Source organism: Anolis sagrei, chromosome 8 (assembly GCF_037176765.1).
Source record: "Anolis sagrei isolate rAnoSag1 chromosome 8, rAnoSag1.mat, whole genome shotgun sequence".
Taxonomy (NCBI): Eukaryota; Metazoa; Chordata; class Lepidosauria; order Squamata; family Dactyloidae; genus Anolis; species Anolis sagrei.
Window position 1 is genome coordinate 39,917,662 of NC_090028.1, and position 20,513 is coordinate 39,938,174.

Genomic DNA, 20,513 nt, shown 5'->3' on the forward strand with positions numbered 1-20,513 from the left:
ATTAAACGAGTATAAAGGAGAGAATCAAGCCATGCTTTCTTTTCCTTGTTAACTTGCATGGCTGCGGTGACACATTACAGCTTCACCTTCACAACAATGAATGGCTGCGACTTCTGGCAATTCAGCATCTCTAAAATCACAACTGTCTTCACCCCTGAACAGTCATTATCGGCATCTCTAAAGCCTTCTTGCAATTGCATTTATAATGCTTGGAAAACATTCCCTTGTTTACTAGCTGATGGCTTGGGTTCTAATGGTTCTAAAATGCAGTTTCAAAGCTGGCAATAATTTCATCAGAAAGAAAGAAAGGCAGCATGACAAGAATACTTTTCTTGGGGTGCTGGGTATTTCAGGTACAAACTTCCACCTGATCGAGAATTTATTTATTTATTTATTTAAAAGTTTTGTATACCGGCCTCCTCACCTCTCTTGAGGGACTCAGACCGGTTTCCAACCATAATATCACATACAATCAATTAAACATCATAATACGTATTACAGTAAAACGTTAAAACAGCAATTACAATCAATAACTATAATGGTCAGTCGTCACACTAAAATTGTTGCTCCTCATCCTCCATCCATATCTCAGAGTCTTGGCTCACTCGTCGAATGCCTGTCTCCATAACCAAGTCTTCACCTGTTTCCTAAATGTCAGGATACATGGAGCGGTTCTGATCTCCAGTGGGAGAGAGTTCCAGAGTCAAGGGGCCACCACCGAGAAGGCCCTGTCCCTCGTCCCCACCAGACGCACTTGATGGTTCATAGGGGAGAATACGTTCAGAGAGGTAAACAGGGCCAGAGTCGTTTAGGGCTTTATAGGTTAACACCAGCACTTTGAATTGTGCTCAGAAGCTAATTGGCAGCCAGTGGAGCTGGCGCAACAGCGGAGTGGTGTGCTCCCTGTACCCAGCACCCGTTAGTAGTCTGGCTGCCGAGCGTTGGACTAGCTGCAGCTTCTGGGCAGTCTTCAGAGGCAACCCCACGTAGAGAGCGTTGCAGTAGTCTAAACGGGATGTAAAAAGCGCGTGGACCACCGTGGCCAAGTCAGACTTTCCAAGGTACGGGCGCAGCTGGCGCACAAGTTTTAATTGTGCAAAAGCTCCCCTGACCACCGCTGAAACCTGGGGCTCCAGGCTCAGTGACGAATCTAGGAGAACTCCCAAGCTGCGAACCTGCGTCTTCAGGGGGAGTGTGACCCCGTCCAGCACAGGCTGTAACCCTCTGCCCTGTTCGGCCTTTCGACTGACCAGGAGTACCTCTGTCTTGTCTGGATTTAGTTTCAATCTGTTGTCCCTCATCCAGTCCGTCACAGCGGCCAAGCACCGGTTCAGGACATGGACAGCCTCCTTAGTAGCAGGTGGAAAGGAGTGACAGAGTTCGACCTCATCTGCATACAGATGACACCGTACCCTGAAACTCCGGATGATCTCTCCCAACGGCTTCATGTATATGTTAAACAACATAGGGGACAGTACTGAACCCTGCGGGACTCCACAGTGCAATGGCCGAGGAGTCGAGCAGGAGTACCCTAGTAACACCTTCTGGGAGCAACCCTCGAGGAAGGACCGGAGCCACTGCAAAGCAGTACCCCCAAGACCCATTCCTGCGAGGCGTCCCAGAAAGGTACCGTGGTCGACAGTATCGAAGGCCGAAGAGAGGTCCAGCAGAACCAACAGGGACACACTCCCCCTGTCCGGTTCAGAACAAGAGAACCGGTGTTTTAAAGCCGGAGTAGGCAAAAGGCAGGCTTCCTGATATACTTGGCTGTTAGAAGCAAATATTTTTGGGCAAGGCCAAAGTAAAATGTGCCAGAGCTGCATTATATCACTGTATTTTAGTTTTCTTTCTTAAACTCTTGAGTCCCTTTAGCTCAGTGTTTCTCAACCTTCCTCATGCCGTGACCCCTTAATACAATTCCTCTTGTTGTGGTGACCCCCAACCAAAAATTATTTTGTTGCTATTTCATAACTGTAATTTTGCTACTGTTGTAAATTATAATGTAAATATCTGATATGCAGGATGTATTTTCATTCACTGGACCAAATTTGGCACAAATACCCGATATGCACAAATTTGAATACTGGTGAGGTTGGGAGGGGATTGATTTTGTCATTTGGGAGGTGTAGTTGCTGGGATTTATAGTTCACCTACAATCAAAGAGCATTCTGGACTCCACCAACAATGGAATTGAACCAGTCTTGGCAGACAGAACTCCCATAACCATCAGAAAATATGGCAAGGATTTAGTGGGAATTGACCTTGAGTTTTGGAGTTGTAGTTCACCAACATCCAGGGAGTACTGTGGACTCAAACAATGATGGATCTGGGCCAAACTTTGCACAAATACTCAATATGCCTAAATGTGAACACTGATGAAGTTTGGGGAAAATAGACCTTGAGATTTGGGAGTTGTAGTTGCTGGGATTTATAATTCACCTACAATCAAAGTGCATTCTGAACCCCACCCATGATACCATTGGACCAAACTTCCTACACAGAAACCCCATGACCAACAGAAAATACTGTGTTTTCTGATGGTCTTTGGTGACCCCTCTGGTATGCCCTCACGACCCCCACAGGGGTCCCGATCCTCAGGTTGAGAAACATTTAGCTCATTGTTGGGATCCTGAAAAATCTGGCAACAGGAAATGTTTTCAGAATGCCACCTAGTGGCTGTTTTAGACCATTACACAAATCTGTTGGGCGGACTCTGCAGAAGCTTAACTTTACGAGGGTTGAATGAAAAGTAATGCCTCCACCTTCGTTACTTGGGTTTGGATGGGAATATTTTAATAAATCAAATGCAGAAATAAACCCTAGAATGTGCTCTTTAACTACCACTATTCACTTTTCCACATAATCACCAGACAATTGGATACATTTCTGCCAATGATGAACAAATTTTCTGAAGCCGTCACCGAAGAAGTCAACACTCTGTTTCCACAACCAGCATCTCACACTTCTCTCATCCTGGGTACCCATTGTGCACAGATCTTCCAATAGGCAAGCAAAACAATAATGTGACCCACAAGTTCCTTTGAATTGCCAATTATGCTTGAAATTTCTCTCTGATATGACGATCGTCCTGAATCAATCTGTCAACCTTTTGCTTGTGAAACTTGTTGGTTGCTGTCACAGGACATCCAACTCTTTCTTTGTCACGCAAGTCAGATGTTCCCATCTCAACATCTTTAAACTTACTCGCCCAACGATGCACAGTACTCACATCAACACAATCACTATAAACAGCTTGCATTCTCTGATGAATCTCATTTGGGGTGACACCTTCTGCTGTAAAGAATTCAATGACTGCATATTGCTTAAGTCGCATTGACTGACTGCATGGGTTCCATACTTTGCACTTTAACAACACAGCCATTCAATGCTAAGGCTTCCTGCCAAAATGGAACTGTAGAGGAGAGACTACTGAACAAGCCAGTACCTGCCACATTCCATTACTGTCATCTGTTGAGGAATTACGATGGTGGAGGCATTACTTTTCATTCAACCCTTTAGCATGCTTTGCAAATGCTGATTTGGCATCATTAAACGTTTGAGGTGTTTAAGAAGCCCTGTACTATTTGATCCAACTTGTGTTCCATAAGGATTCTGGTGCTTGAAACCTATGTTCACAATGTTATCCTCTCAGTTTACCAATGTGATCCATGAACCTCCTCACACGATCGGGATCGACTGCCTTTGTCCAATGGCCGCCTTTCTTGAAATGTGAGCCAACGATCAAGCCATTTGCATCCAAGTAGTCCTTCACATTCCCCAAGGTGACTCCAGATCCTACCAGCACTGGGATCTTCACAGCATGTCCAACCTCTAGAGAAAGTTAATGGGGGAAACTCAAAATAAATCCTTTAAAGAAAGGTAGTTGTAGCCACAATTGCTTTAAATCTTGCAATCCTGCACTGGTTTTTATGTTGTTTACGTATTTCAGACTGGATGGCCCATGAGGTCTCTTCCAACACTTTGATTCTATGATTCTATAATAATCCAGCATATATATCTCATTTGCTATGACATACTGTGTTTTTGTATCAGTAAAAGAATAATAATAAATATTAATAATAATGATAATAATTTCACTAGTACTAGTCTCAGGTCCCCCAGCTTAAAGCTACAGCTCCTTGTAAGAGAGTGAAGAGCCTTTCTGCTTCTTGCGCTTATGTTCTTCCATCTAGTTGGCATTTCCTTGCTCCTGAGCAAATGTTTAAGTATTGGTGTTCTTTATCACACTTCATGTTCAGAAACTACCGTTCTATGTATTGTCGAAGGCTTTCATGGCTGGAATCACTAGGTTCTTGTGGGTTTTTTCGGGCTATAGAGCCATGTTCTAGAGGCATTTCTCCTGACGTTTCGCCTGCATCTATGGCAAGCATCCTCAGAGGTAGTGAGGGTGAAAAACCCACAAGAACCTAACTACTGTTCTGTTTACAACACTATTTTAAAATGACAGGGTAAACCAGTCTTTTTTTTTTAAATAGTTCTATTAATTTAAAAGAAAGCCAGCAAACACGAGAACAAGGATATACAAACCCTCAGTTCCCACATCCTGTGACCAATGCCAAAAAAAGGGGAGTGGGGACGCTAATAAAGCTGGAAACCATTAGAATGGACTCTCCTCCCTTTTTAGCTCAGCTTTCAGAGACGAGTGGTCAGATCAGAACACAAATTGGCATAAGCAACCGAATGGACCTCTTTTGTAATATGATGAAAGGAATCCAATTGTGCCTACATTTTCGTAGCACAGCAGGGGTTCCAATGGCGCAGACAGGCTCAATTTGCTGACATCGATCTCCATTAGAAGGCCAAATTAAATAATGCACACACACAAAAAAGTCAAATGAACTTTGTTTGCTCCAGTTAGATTTGTGGCACTGAGCTGTAGCCATTTTGGTTCCCTTTGAGGAAACACTGGAATGTTCTCTGGCAAAAATAAGGCACATGCTCCTCCTTCTCATGCAGGTTGTACAGGAATAACATTGGATGTGCCACTTATTTATTTATTTAAGACATTTATATGTTGCCCTTCTCACCCCGAAGGGGACTCAGAGTGGCTTACTCTTACTCTCTCTCTCTCTCTCTCTCTCTCTCTCTCTCTCTCTCTATGTTGTTGTTCATTCGTCCAGTCATCTCCGACTCTTCGTGACCTCATGGACCAGCCCACGCCAGAGCTCCCTGTCGGCCGTCACCACCCCCAGCTCCTTCAAGGTCAGTCCAGTCACTTCAAGGATGCCGTCCATCCCTCTCGCCCTTGGTCGGCCCCTCTTCCTTTTGCCTTCCACTTTCCCCAGCATAATTGTCTTCTCTAGGCTTTGCTGTCTCCTCATGATGTGGCCAAAGGACTTCCACTTTCCCTCTAGTCTCCTTCCCTCCAGTGAGCAGTTGGGCTTTCTTTTCTGGAGGATGGACTGGTTGGATCTTCTCGCAATCCAAGGCACTCTCAGCACTTTCCTCCAACACCACAGTTCAAAAGCATCTCTCTTCCTTCGCTCAGCCTTCCCTAAGGTCCAGCTCTCACATCCGTAGGTTACTACAGGGAAGACCATGGTTTGGACTATGCAATGGATCTTTGTTGCCAGTCTGATGTCTCTACTCTTTACTATTTTATCGAGACTTGACATTGCTCTCCTCCCAAGAAGGAAGCGTCTCCTGATTTCCTGGCCACAGTCTGCATCTGCACTCATCTTTGCGCCTAGAAATACAAAGTCTGTCACGGCCTCCACATTTTCTCCCTCTATTTCCCAGTTGTCAATCATTCTTGTTGTCATAATCTTGGTTTTTTTGATGTTTAGCTGCAATCCAACTCTTGCGCTTTCATATATATATATATATATATATATATATATATATACACACACACACACATACATACACACACACACACATACACACACAATATATATATATTATATTATTAGTAAAGGTAAAGGTTTCCCCGGACATTAAGTCCAGTCATGTCCGACTTTGGGGTGTGGTGCTCATCTCCATTTCGAAGCCGAAGAGCCAGCATTGTCCGTAGACACCTCCAAGGTCATTTACAAGCTTGACTGTATGGAGCGCCATTATATTTGCATGTTTTCTAACTGCTAGGTTGGCAGAAGCTGGAGCTGACAGCGCAAGCTCACCCCGCTCCCTGGAATCAAACCTGCAACCTTTTGGTCAACAAGCTCAGCGCTTTAACCCACTGTGCCACCGGCGGCTCCGTATTATATTATTAGCATAGTACAACATCAGTATTATATATTACTATATTGTACTGTACCATTATATTGTAATATTACATGAAATATAAAAATATAAATATAATATTGTAGTATTATATTATATTACATTATAATATTATAAATATATGAATATACAATTAATTATATTATTAGCATAGTACAATATCAGTATTATATACTACTATATTGCATTATACCATTATATCGCAATATTATTAGTAATATTACATGTAATATAAAATATTATATTATTAGCATAGTACAATATCAGTATTATATATTACTATATTGTAGTTTACCATTATATTGCAATATTATTAGTAATATTACATGTAATATAAAACATATAATTATAATATCATATTATTATTAGTATATTATATTGTGTTAAATTATATTATAAATATGATATGTATATACAATATATTATATTATTAGAATAGTACAATATCAGTATTATATATTACTATATTGCACTATACCATTATATTGCAATATTATTAGTAATATTCATGTAATATAAAATACATAAGCATAATATCATATTATTATTAGTATATTATATTGTATTAAATTATAATATTATAAATATGATATGTATATACAATATATTATATTATTAGCATAGTACAATATCAGTATTATATATTACTAAATTGTAGTATACCATTATATTGCAATATTATTAGTAATATTACATGTAACATAAAATATATAATTATAATATCATATTATTAGTAGTATATTATATTGTATTAAATTATAATATTATAAATATGATATGTATATACAATATATTATATTATTAGCAAAGTACAATATCGGTATTATATTTTACTATATTGTACTATACCATTATGTTGTAATATTATTAGTAATATTACATGTAACATAAAATATATAATTATAATATCATGTCACACTTATGTCACAATTCCATTACACTATGTAACACAATTTTTTGTTGATCTTAGGCGACCCCTCTGACAATCCCCTCACGACCCCCCAAGGGGTCCCGACCCCCAGGTTGAGAAGCGGTGCATTAGAGGACTCCTCATTTACACCTATTATATGCATGTGTTGAATTGCTTGAGAGTCGATAAGATATTAATTGGAAAACTATAGCAAAAACAAATAAATAAAGTTATTTTTATTATTATTAACTATATTTATACCCCACCTTTCTCCCTGTAGGGATCAAGGTGGCTTACAATCTCACACTTAGTCAAAAGTGCAATACCAAAGTTTAAAAAGATAGTAAAAGTGTGGTAAAAAACAGATTAAAATACAATAAATACACTTAAAATGGCCTTTGAAATGCATGCTGTGCCCCCACCCATATCTATGGGTGTGTGGGCTTGTTATGTAAAATAAAATAAAAATTGCAAATGATTGTGCATGAGTAGTGGCTGTCATTCTTGCTTCACCTTCTATGATTTACTTTACTTTAACGTAATATGAAAAGTTAGATACGATCGGAAGTGTGCTCACAGCAGCCCACTATGGCATATCTGACAGTTTTTGTCTGCTGGAACTGGCTGTCACCGCAAGCAGATAACCATATACGTGGATGCACATATTTCTCATTTCTCTTAATTAAAAAAGGATGGAATGGCTTCATTTCTGATAGCTGTAGCTCATGAATGATGACATTCTTCATAACCTTTTTTGAAAGGTTACTTCTAATGAAAGTAAATCAAAAGCATAACTCTTAAAATAGGGTGAAAAATAGGAGATTTAGCTTGGGAATGACATTCAGCTAAAAAAGAACATCATCTGACGGAATTGAGTGCAAATGATAACTGCAGGATACCGAGGGGAGCTCGGTTTTGGTGCGTAATTACAAATGCACGAAGTTATTGTAAAGGTTGCGCATGTTCTAGGACAGAGCTGTTGGATCAATAAATGCCAGGAAGAAAAGATGACACTCTTGATGTACTTCCTTCAAACAGCCATTAGGAGCCTGATTTGATCCCTTATGATAGGTCTGTACATCCATAAACCCATCAGGTTCAGCTACTTGACGTAAGATAACTTTTGTGTGTGTTTGTGTGCGTCATGAGTGACTTGAGAAACAGCAAGTCATTTCTGGTGTGAGAGAATTGGCTGTCTGCAAGGAGGTTGCTCAGGGGACGATCAGATGTTTGATGTTCTACCATCCGGAAAACTCACAACTCTGCTTTTTTTTTTTGTCGTGTCATAAACTGCAAGTCACTTCTGGTGTGAGAGAATTGGCTGTCTGCAAGGACGTTGCCCAGGAGACGCCCAGATGTTTTGATGTTTCGACCATCCTTGTGGGAGGTTTCTCTCATGTCCCCGCATGGGGAGCTGGAGCTAACAGAGGGAGTGCCACCCGTTCTCCTGGGATTCAAAAAGTCTAACCCATTGCATCCCCTGGGGTAGAGAGTAGGATAACACTATGTAACTAAATTTGAAAATAAAAATGACCTTCCACCTTTCTTCATCTTTTCTGAGGATGACCTGGGAAGGATGACCTGGGAAGGAATCCCACTGGAGCATTGCAGCGCACCCAAATACCTGGGAGTTACTCTGGACTGTGCTCTGACCTACATGAAGCACTGCCTGAACATCAAGCAAAAGGTGGGCGCTAGAAGCAATATCATACGAAAGCTGACTGGCACAACCTGGGGATCACAACCAGACACAGTGAAGACATTTGCCCTTGCGCTATGCTACTCTGCTGCTGAGTATGCATGCCCAGAGTGGAACACATCTCACCACGCTAAAACAGTAGATGTGGCTCTTAATGAGACATGCCGCATTCTCACAGGGTGTGTGCGCCCTACACCACTGGAGAAACTACACTGCTTAGCCAGTATTGCACCACCTGACATCCGCTGGGAAGTAGCAGCCAATAGTGAAAGGACCAACACAGAGACATCTCCAACTCATCCCCTGTTTGGGTATCAGCCAACACATCAATAACTTAAATCAAGAAATAGTTTTCTAAGATCTACAGAGACACTCGCTGGAACACCTCAGCAAGTGAGAGTCCAAAAGTGGCAGGCTCAAACCCAGAACCCCAATCAATGGCTGATAACAAATTAGAGACTCCCCTCTGGGCACACAGAGGACTGGGCGACTTGGAAGGTGCTGAACAGACTGCGCTCTGGCACCACGAGATGCAGAGTCAACCTTCAGAAATGGGGCCACAAAGTGGAATCCACGACATGCGAGTGTGGAGAAAAGCAAACCACTGACCACCTGCTGCAATGCAACCTGAGCCCTGCCACATGCACAAGGGAGGACCTTCTTGCGGCAACACCAGAGGCACTCCAAGTGGCCAGATCCTGGTCAAAGGACATTTAATAAAATACCAAGTCTGCAAATGTTGTGTTTTATTTGTTTGTTTGTCTGTTTTTTAATGCAATACAACTGGTTTGGTTCGCTCCTGACACGCTAAATAAATAAACCGCTCAGAAAGAATGGGCAACTTGGAAGTCCCTGAACAGACTCAGAAGTGGAGTGGGCAGATCAAAAGACAACCTGGCCAAATGGCACGACCTAAAAGGATCCCACACCTTGTGTGAATGGAGCAGAACAGACAACGGATTCTCCCCTATGAACCATCAAGGTTATTAAGATCTTCCAGAGGGGCCCTGCTCTCAGTCCCACCATCCTTGCAGGTGCGTCTGGTGGGGACGAGGGACAGGGCCTTCTCGGTGGTGGCCCCTCAGCTCTGGAACTCTCTCCCACTGGAGATTAGAACTGCTCCTCTCCTGACCTTTAGAAAATTGGTGAAAACTTGGCTCTGGAATTTAGCATTTGATGAGTGAGTAAATAACTTCTGGCCACACGGACGGATGGTAATGAATTGTGATATCTTTTGGACGACTTGGCTTTATGTAATTATATGATTGCTTTTTAAATGTATTTTATGTATTAATGTGGTTTATGGTGTGATGTTTTAAACTACTGTTTTGAATCATGTTGTAAGCCGGCCTGAGTCCCTCTCTAGAGGTCGAGAAGACCGGTATACAAAAGTTCTAAATAAATAAATAAATAAACTCTGCACCTGTATGCTTGTCCACAATGCCCTGCCTTATGTACAGAGGAAGAATTGTTGGAGGCTACAGACAATGCCATTGCTGTTGCCCGTTTTTGGTCAAAAGATATTTAGCCACCTGCAGTCCTTCTATTTTTATCAGTTTTATACTAATTTATGCAATGCTTTTGATATGAAATAAATAAATAAATAAATCTTTTCACTTCCTATTTGTCCTCTATTTGTGGGAGGTACATCCTACATCATATTTTGGTATAGCTTTCCTATTAATATCTCATCGTCTCAACCAACTCAACATATACATATAATGGATGTAAATGAGGAGTCCTCTAACAGAATTTCCATAAGTACACTCCGCCCTGTTTTCTAACAGCTGGTAAGCTGTTAGGAATTGTGGGAGTTGAAGTCCAAAACACCTGGATGAGGGTCAAAGTTTGCCCATGTCTGGCCCAGTCAGTATGTCAATGCTGATTCTAGGAGTGCAGTCCCCAAAAGTTAGGCTTTGCAAGAGACATTGACAAGCTAGTAGAGCGCTCACCTTTCAGTTCCTTGGGATCTGCCTCTAATCCAGTTGCCGTTCCAGTTAATATCACTCCATCAGCCAGGAAGAATTCAGCAGCCTTAGCCGTCTCTGCTACGTTGACATCAGCTGTCAGGGCGTGAGCGCTGTCAACAGCAGAAACACAGCCTGCTCACTTTGAGCAATCATATCTGTGACCAGTAAACTTATTTTCCAACTATATGCTTTTAAAATAGCCGCAGGATAGATTTTTCAGTCTATCTTTTTTTTTTAAAAAAAAAAAATCTTTATTATTATTTCAGGTTCGAATCCCGGGAGAGGCGGATGAGCTCCCTCTATCGGCTCCAGCTCTTCATGCGGGGACAAGAGAGAAGCCTCCCACAAGGATGACAAAACATCAGAAATCATCCGGGCATCCCCTGGGCAACATCCTTGCAGACGGCCAATTCTCTCACAACAGGAGCGGTTGCTCCTGACACGACAAAAAATAAATAAATAATTTCAGTGTATAACAATTAACATTTTCTATATAAAGAATAAGCATAAAAATAAGTGAGGAGAAAAAAGTCTAAGAATAAAGGCAAATATATGTACATTTACATGTTTGTATATATTTCTAGGGAAAAAGTGAGGAATACTTTTAAAATGCTTTTAAAATAGCCGCAGGATAGATTTTCAGTCTATCTTTTGTAATAAATAATCTTTATTATTATTTCAGTATATAACAATTAAAATTTTCTAAACAGAAAAAATAAGTATAAAAATAAGTGAGGAGAAAAAAGTCTAAGAATAAAGATATATATATTTGTGTGTGTGTACATTTACATGTTTGTATATGTCTCCGTATATATGTGCATATATATATATATATGGGAAAAGTGAGAAATGCTTTTAAAATGCTTTCAAAATAGCCGAAGGGTAGATTTTCAATCTATCTTTTAATAAAGCAAATAAAATGCAATAAATAACAGGAAAACTGTATGGCACGTTCTACATACAATGGATCAAGATTACATAGACTACACTATCTAACACAATTTTTGTTCCAGGGTTATAAATGTCATTTCCTAATTGCCCCTGCTCACTGTGATTTATTTTCTGTGTTTAATTGTGATTTTATATTGTTTGATGTGCTTTTTATATTGTTTTTTGTATTTTATTATTTTTATTATTTTTATTTTATTGTTGTTGTATGTTGTTATTAGCATTGCTGCACTGTATTGTAGGGCTTGGCCTCATGTAAGCCACCCCGAGTCCCCTTGGGCAGATGGTGGCGGGGTATAAATAAATAATAATAATAATAATAATAATAATAATAATTATTATTATTATTATTATTATTTTATCATAAAAACATGGAAAAAGCTCCCCTCCCTTTTTCCTCTTTTCTTCTTTTTATTATGATAATGTTTTGTGTTTTTTGTTAGTGCACTTTATACAAGTACTTCCTTCTTTCCCTCCTTTTCTCACTCATTATTTTTATTATACTGTAAATAAGTCAGTTGTGTTGAATAAAATTATTTTTAAAAGGCATGGAAATGGCTTATTAAACTTATTGAACTGCCAAAACTTTGTTTTTGTGGGAGGGACATCCTGTTGCAGCAGATTTTCCTCAAACGCCAAACGCTTTGTTGGCATTTTTGGTTTGCATTTTCGGTTGTATTTTATTGTATTTTGTTGTTGGGCTTGGCCTCATGTAAGCCGCTCCGAGTCCCCATTGGGGAGATGGTGGCAGGATATAAATAAAGATGATGATGATGATTATTATTATTTTCCTCTAGTTTTCAGTGAATATTTCATCATAGAGTCTGGACCAATTCAACAGTTTGTGTCAGCCACAAAAACGAAGCTTCTGGAGTAGAACAATCCTAATTAATACTTAATGTAGAGGAAGAAAGATTGTAAGCTGCCTTGAGTCACCTTCGGATTTGAGAAAGGTGGGATAGAAATAGCATGCATAAATAAATAAATAAAATGTTAGTAACTATATCATTATGTAACCCCATTTTTGTTCCTGGGTTATAAATGCAGTTTTCTAATTAGTTCTAGCATAAACACTTGGAAGAAGTTTATTAAATTGCAAAATGTTTCTGCGGGAGGGACATCCTGCTGCAATGTTGCTATAGCTTTTCATTTTTTAAAGATAATTTTTATTGAATTTTTAGGGGAAAGGGGGGAAAAGGGAAAGAGAAAAAAAGGGGTAAAAATGATACGACAATTTAACGAGTAGGAAAGAAAAAGGAGAAAAAAACTAACTATGGTAAAAAGGGTACGGAGGTTTCCCTACTATTGGGAGTGGGAGTAAAAGGAGTAGAGGGGGAGGGAAGACAAAAAGTTGGGGCAAAAAATGAAAATGAAAACAATTACATAATGAAGAAAAGAGAAAAAAGGAAAAAAATAATAAAAAATATATGTAAAAATAGAAATAATAAAAAAGAATAAGAATAAAAATAAAATCTTCTTATTTACTTCTGAATTCTTTTCCTATCTGGGCAATTAATCTCTTGCATATAAATTGTAATTAGTCTCTCCTTCTTCTCTTTGTTAGACCATTTCAATCTGCTTTTTGGAAGAAAAAAAAAGTCTAGTAAAGTCCAGTCTGCAGGGCATTTGAATTTGCCTTCATGTCCTTTCAAAAAAAAAGTTAGTTTCTTCATGTTCTTTATATCCATTATTTTTAATTTCCATTCTTCTTCCGTTGGGTTATCTCTTTAAAACTGCAACCAGAGTTGCTATAGCATTTCAATCAATATTTTGTTATTGAGTCTCAACCAATTCAACCTAGTTCGTGTTAGCCACAAAAACAAAGTTTCTGGAGTAGAACAACTGCTTTCAAAGTAAGTTTTGTTGTTGGTTATTTGTTCAGTCGCTTCTGACTCTTTGTAACCTTATGGACCAGGCCAGGCCAGAGCTCCCTGTCAGCCGTCACCACCCCCAGTTCCTTCGGAGTCAAACCAGTCACTTCAAGGATATCATCCATCCATCTTGCCCTTGGTTGGCCCATCTTCCTTTTTCCTTCAATTTTGTTGTTGTTTATTTGTTCAGTTGCTTCCGACTCTTCATGACCTCCTGGACCATCCCACGGCAGAGCTCCCTGTCGGCCGTCACCACCCCCAGTTCCCTAAGAGTCAAACCAGTCACTTCAAGGATGCCATCCATCCATCTTGCCCTTGGTCGGCCCCTCTTCCTTTTACCTTCCACTTTCCCCAGCATAATTGTCTTCTCTATGCTTTGCTGTCTCCTCATGATGTGGCCAAAGTACTTCATCTTTGCCTCTACTATCCTTCCCTCTAATGAGCAGTCAGGCTTTCTTTCCTGGAATATGGACTGGTTGGATCTTCTCGCAGTCCAAGGAAAGTATCACACAATTAAACAAGAATAACACTTTCAAACCAGAAACATAACATTTTTTAAATTTTGTTACTTAGTGTTAGTTTTGATGAGTTTCTCCTATTTACTCTTCAGTTGCAACATGTATCAAGGTATGATACACTGAAGCACTAGCATTAGACTTTGTACATTGTAATCTGCCCCGAGTCCTCTATAGGGTGAGAAGGACAGAATATAAATACTGTAAATTAATTAATTAATGAATTAATCTATACATATATATGATCCTCGTAAAAAGAGTCAATTAAGAGAGAGAAAATATTTTTAACTAGAACTTATCTATATTTTTCTGGAAGATTCATTTGGAAGCATAGGCATTTTGTCACTTATCCACAGCATCTAAACACAAAGATGTTGCAAGCAAAAGTGGGACTGTTATCACTGAATGGGGATTTCCTGTTGGTTCTCACTGACAAACAAAACTGTCCATCAAATATTCAATGCAAATGTAATCTATTTACCTGTGTTTCTTTTTAATGTCAGCAAAAACCTGGATATGTTCTGCGCCAATTTGCTTCCGGTATCTCAGCAAGTCACCAGCACAAGCATTCAGAATCCCTTCATCCGCCACATGAGAAAAAACAAAGCCTTCAGCTCTAATAAAGTCGAGACCTGTGAACAGTAATAAACCAAGATTACTGTAATAAACCTGAGTGAGAGCCAGGCAGGAACAGTCAATCACAGTTAGTTACTAGACAATGCCAAACACAGAATGGGATTTTATGAAAGACCAGTAATGCATTCGCAGGTTGATTCTCATTCTTGATGCTTGTTTCCTCACTCCGCACAAGACATTCTCTTAACTTACCTTTCAAGCTGGTTCTAAAGAAAACAAATGGACTCCTCTTCCCACAGCCTTCCTTCTGATTCTAGAAAAGCAAAGATACTACCTGCTTCTTGCTTGTCCAATTGCACTCACCATTAAAAAGCATTTCTGAGATAAGGTAAATGGGGAAGGAGAGATGCAAGGACTTACTACTACCAGCTTAAATTTGATCTTAAAATTTTGATGGAAGGTTTCTTATTTTTAATGAGGACATTTTTATGAGTAGTTCTTTACTGAGCGATGATTTATGTTTTGAAAGTTCCAAGTAAAATTGGCATTTTAGAGACTTCTCTGCTGTCTGGTTTACTGGCAGGCCAAGTCCATTTTCATGGCTGTGCTAAAGTTTTAGTGTAAAACTACTACTATGGTAAAATAGTAGGAAACCCTTATTTCCTTGTAGCTACCTAAGCTCAATGTTCTTCAACTGCTTAAGTTCAGAAGTCATCATTCAGAATTGATACTATGCAAGTGACTTATACATGAGTATATATGGTAGTACTAGCCGTCCCCTGCCACGCGTTGCTGTGGCCTAGTCTGTATATATGTGTTTTGTGTGTATATATGTGTTTAACTATTTGTGTATCTATGTATATATGTGTGTTTGCATATATGTGTGTGTGTGTGTGGGTATATATATGTGTGTGTGTGCATATGTGTGTGTGAAAATGTGTATATATATTTGTGTTTATATGTGTATATGTGTATTGTGTATATGTGTGTGCTTGTCTATATGCATATTTGTGTTTATATATGTGTGCACATATGTATATAAGTGTGTGTATGTAGATGTATGTGTATATTTGTGTGTGCTTTGGTATATATATACACATACGTGTATGTATGTGTGCATGTGTATATACTCATGTGTGTGTGTGTGTATATATATATATATGGTCTATTTCTAGAGTTTTTAAGTCTGTTTTGCTGGGTTTTGTTGTTGTTTTTGTGGGGGTTTTTTTTGTAATTTTATGGGTGATGAACACTCATTGGTCTGTTGGGGGTGTACTGTCCAAATTTAGTGTCAATTCGTCCAGTGGTTTCTGAGTTAATCCCACAAACGAACATTACATTTTTATTTACCGTATATACTCGAGTATAAGCCGACCCAAATATAAGCCGAGGCACTTAATTTTACCACAAAAAACTGGGAAAACAGATTGACTTGAGTATAAGTCGAGGGTGGGAAATGCAGCCGGTACGGGTAAATTTCAAAATAAAAATAAATACCAATAAAATTATATTAATGAGGCATCAGGAGGTTAAATGTTTTAGAATATTTACATAAAACTGTGATTTTTACATAAAACTTGCATACCCTTCCAATAAAAATAGAGTAAAATAATAAATGTAATAATAATAACAATAATACATTTATTACGTATTTATAACAGAGTAAAATAATAAATAACCTTGACTCGAGTATAAGCCGAGAGGGACTTTTTCAGCCCAAAAAAAGGTCTGAAAAAGTAGGCTTATACTCGAGTATATATAGTATATAGATCTGTGAGCCATTTCATCCTTTAGACTGCCAGTGTTCAGTATTTCTTTTTTCGTTTCTGAAATTGATGGGTTGCTTGTCAGCGCTATTTCATGGGTTTTTCTTTTAATGATGGAAACTCAGTGATGTCACTACCTTGGCCAAAACCGCGTCACTTCTTGATTCTTGTTTTTCCGTGAGAAGCGGCAGAGTTTTTCCCCATGCCTGTGCAATGCTTTGCTAATCTTTGTTCACAACTGCCTCATTATTAACAGGTGTACCATGTGTTCTTCAGTGGTGCATAATTTCCTGAGCGTAGATCCTGACTTAATTAACTGCATCTGTTTGGGGCTGCACAACATGATGCATATTACTGAGTCTTGGGAACATTTACGGAGGTGATAAAGATACAAATATAGACGCTTTCTGCACTGCAGTTATCATTTTGCTATCTTTTTGATCGTGTTTGTGTCACCACATCTGGGTTAGCTTCTTCTCTTCCTAATCTTACTGATTCATATCAAATTATTTGATAGACCAATTAGCATACATGGCATAAAGTTGAATGCTGTGCAGGGGTGTGAATCATGTGGCCCTCCAGATGCTATTGAATTGCCATGCCAGCATTCCTTGCCATTTACTGGGTTGGCAATCCAGCTGCATCTGGAAGACTGCATACTTCCTAGTTTATTGTGACCTGTGTCTCCTTGCACATGTGTTGCACAGTAAGTAGGTTAGTTCGCAGCGCTCTCTGGACCATCCTCCAGAAAATCGGTGAACAAATTTGTGAACATCCATGATGACATGATGGCAACAGTCTTGGACAGCAGTGGCTCCCAAAGTGACCCATTTAAGGTGGAATCAGGTCTCAAACAGGGATGTGTTATTGCCCCAACCTTATTCTCCATCTTCATCACTATGATACTTAATCTTGTTGACGGGAAGCTTCCCACCGGAGTGGAAATCATCTATCGGACAGATGGCAAGCTATTTAACTTCAGCAGACCGAAAGCCAAAACCAAGGTTACAACAACATCTGTTATAGAACTCCAGTATGCTGATGACAACGCTGTCTGTGCACATTCAGAAGAAGACCTACAACAGTGGTTCTCAACCTGGGGTCCCCAGATGTTTTTGGCCTTCAACTCCCAGAAATCCTAACAGCTGGTAAAATAGCTGGGATTTCTGGGAGTTGTAGGCCAAAAACATCTGGGGACCCCAGGTTGAGAACCACTGACTTACAAGCCACTCTAAACACCTTCGCAGAAGCCTACGAGAAGCTCGGCCTGTCATTGAACATTGAGAAAACCAAAGTCCTCTTCCAGCAGTCCCCAGCCAATCCCTCTCCAATGCCAGAAATACAGCTTAATGTTGTCACATTAGAAAACGTTGACCATTTCTGCTACCTTGGCAGCCATCTCTCCATCAAAGTCAACATCGATACGGAAATACCAACACCGCCGAGTCAGCATTTTTCTAAATGAAGTAGAGAGTGTTTGAGGACCGGGACATCCGTTGGGATGGCAAGGTGCTTGTTTATAAAGCTATTCCCCTCCCAACCCTGCTATATTCCTGCGAAACATGGACTGTCTACAGACATCACATGCAATTTCTGGAACGATTCCATCAGTGCTGCCTCTAGAAAATCCTGCAAATCTCTTGGGTAGACAAGCGGACAAATGTCAGTGTGCTGGAAGAAGCAAAGGCCACCAGCATCGAAGCTATGGTCCTCCGCCATCAACTCCACTGGACCGGCCACGTTGTCCAGATGCCTGACCACTGTCCTACAAAGCAGTTGCTCTACGCTGAACTCAAGAATGGAAAACGGAATGTTGGTGGGCAGGAAAAGAGGTTGAAAGATGGGCTCAAAGCCAACCTTAAAAACTCTGGCATAGACACTGAGAACTGGGAAGCCCTGGCCCTTGAGCCCTCCAGCTGGAGGTCAGCTGTGACCAGCAGTGCTGCAGAATTTGAAGAGGCACCAATGGGGTGCGAAAGAGAGAAACGTGCCAAGAGGAAGGCGTGTCAAGCCAACCCCAACCGGAACCACCTTCCACCTGGAAACCAATGCCCTCAGTGCGGGAGAAGATACAGGTCAAGAACAGAGCTCCACAGTCACCTACAGACCCATCCTGGAGGATTACCCTACTCGGACAATGAGGGATCGCCTAAGTAAAGTAAGTAAGGTTACTTTACTTGGTTAGAGTATCATATTAGTAAGGTAGTCAAGCCATAGTTTGATCCCATATGTACCTGGATGGAGGAATATTAGCTTTATGCTTTGCTTTTAGAGGATCTCAGGTTCTGTCCTTGAAATCATTTCAGGTCATAGATCATGGCAAATTCACTGCCGGAAACATCAAAGTGATGCTGATGGCAGGAAACAGTCATCTGGATAAATTTCCAATCTGATATGTTTATTTGTTTTTGTTTTTGGTTTTTTTAAACTTGGCACAAATACTCCATATGCCCATTGCCCAAATATGAATGCAGATGAAGTTTGGGGAAAATAGACCTTGACATTTGGGAGGTGTAGTCACTGGGATTTATAGTTTACCTACAATCAAAGAGCATTCTAAACCCCACTAACGATAGAATTGATCCAAACTTTCCACACAGGACTCCCATGACCAACAGAAAACACTAGAAGGCTTTGGTGGGCATTGATCTTGAGTCTGGGAGTTGTAGTTCACCTATATCCAGAGAGTCCTTTGGACTCAAACAATGATGGATCTGGACCAAACTTGGCATGAGTATTCAATACGCACAAATATGGACTCAGATGGAGTTTGGGGGAAATAGACCTTGATATTAGGGAGTTGTAGTTACTGGGATTTATGGTTCACCTACAATCAAAGAGCATTCTGAACTCCACCAATGACAGAACTGAGACAAACTTCCCACACAGACCAACAGAAAATACTTAAGGCCATCCAGTCCAACTCCCTTCACCAGGGCAAGACAACGTAATCAAAGCCCTCCTGACAAAGAGCCATCCAGCCAGAGATACAGATAGATAGATATGATTCATACACACACAGATATAGTATCATAGATTTGAAAGGGACCCCTAAAGAAGGACAATTATATGTCGCATGTTCCAGAGTAGGCAAACCAGACAATCTCCACATCAACACTGACAAAGAAACAGCAAGAACTACTCTTTACCCACAAGCATAAGGAAATTACATATATTAGAAACCAACACTTTCTCATTATTTTACTTTCCAGATCAACAGACTGGGCCACAGCAACGCCTGGCAGGGGACGGCTAGTTCAAAGTAAATGAAGACTATAAAGTGTTGTCTCAAGCCACACAAGGGGATCTTGTTCTTTTCTAAAAGCATACGAAAAATATTAACAACAAAAGAGGAAATATATCTGAAATTATACAGTGAACCTTAATATGAAGACATATCTGCTGTCTAATCAATTCTCCTTATTGACTGAAGATCCTAGTTGCTTAAGTAAACCAAGGCATTCATCTGCAGCAATGAAGGACAAAAAATAGCTTTTTGAGAATAAAATAGAATATGAAAAAATAGTGCCAATCTCAGAAACAGATGTTAGGTATAATAGATGATTCATCTGTCACAGTTTGCATCATAATACATTAAAGGGATTGTATAAAGTAATGTATGCTTTCAATATTAATCATCCAGCATTCTGGAACGTGATGCAGAAACGAAATGCTGAAAGTTTCAAACTTGGATTCCAGCAGACTGAAAACAAGTCTGCTTGGGCATAATTTGTATTATTAACTAGTTATCCCCTGCCACACGTTGCTGTGGCCCAGTCTGGTGATCTGGAATATAAAGTAATGAGAGAAAGTGTTGGTTTCTAATATATGTAATGTCTTGATGCTTGTGGGTCAACAGTATTTCTTGGTGTTTCTTTGTCAGTGTTGATGTGGAGATTGTTTGGTTTGCCTACTCTGGAACATGCAACATGTCATTGTCCTTCTTTACGGGTCCCTTTCAAATCTATGATACTATATCTGTGTGTGTGTGTAAATCATATCTATCTATCTCTAT

General features: G+C 39.8%; 1 protein-coding gene across 2 annotated transcripts in view; it reads right to left on the reverse strand.

The window, feature by feature from the left end:
* Positions 1-1,398: 1,398 nt before the first annotated feature.
* Positions 1,399-20,513, reverse strand: part of LOC132783031 (uncharacterized protein F13E9.13, mitochondrial-like) — a 47,159-nt gene continuing 28,044 nt past the window's right edge. For both annotated transcript variants that reach the window (XM_067471131.1, XM_067471130.1), the window contains 3 exons: positions 14,638-14,788; positions 10,805-10,932; positions 1,399-3,831 (listed from right to left, as the gene is read on the reverse strand). In XM_067471131.1, the coding sequence (XP_067327232.1) occupies positions 3,641-3,831; positions 10,805-10,932; positions 14,638-14,788 (470 nt within the window). In that variant the 3' untranslated portion in view covers positions 1,399-3,640. The remainder of the gene's footprint in view (positions 3,832-10,804; positions 10,933-14,637; positions 14,789-20,513) is intronic.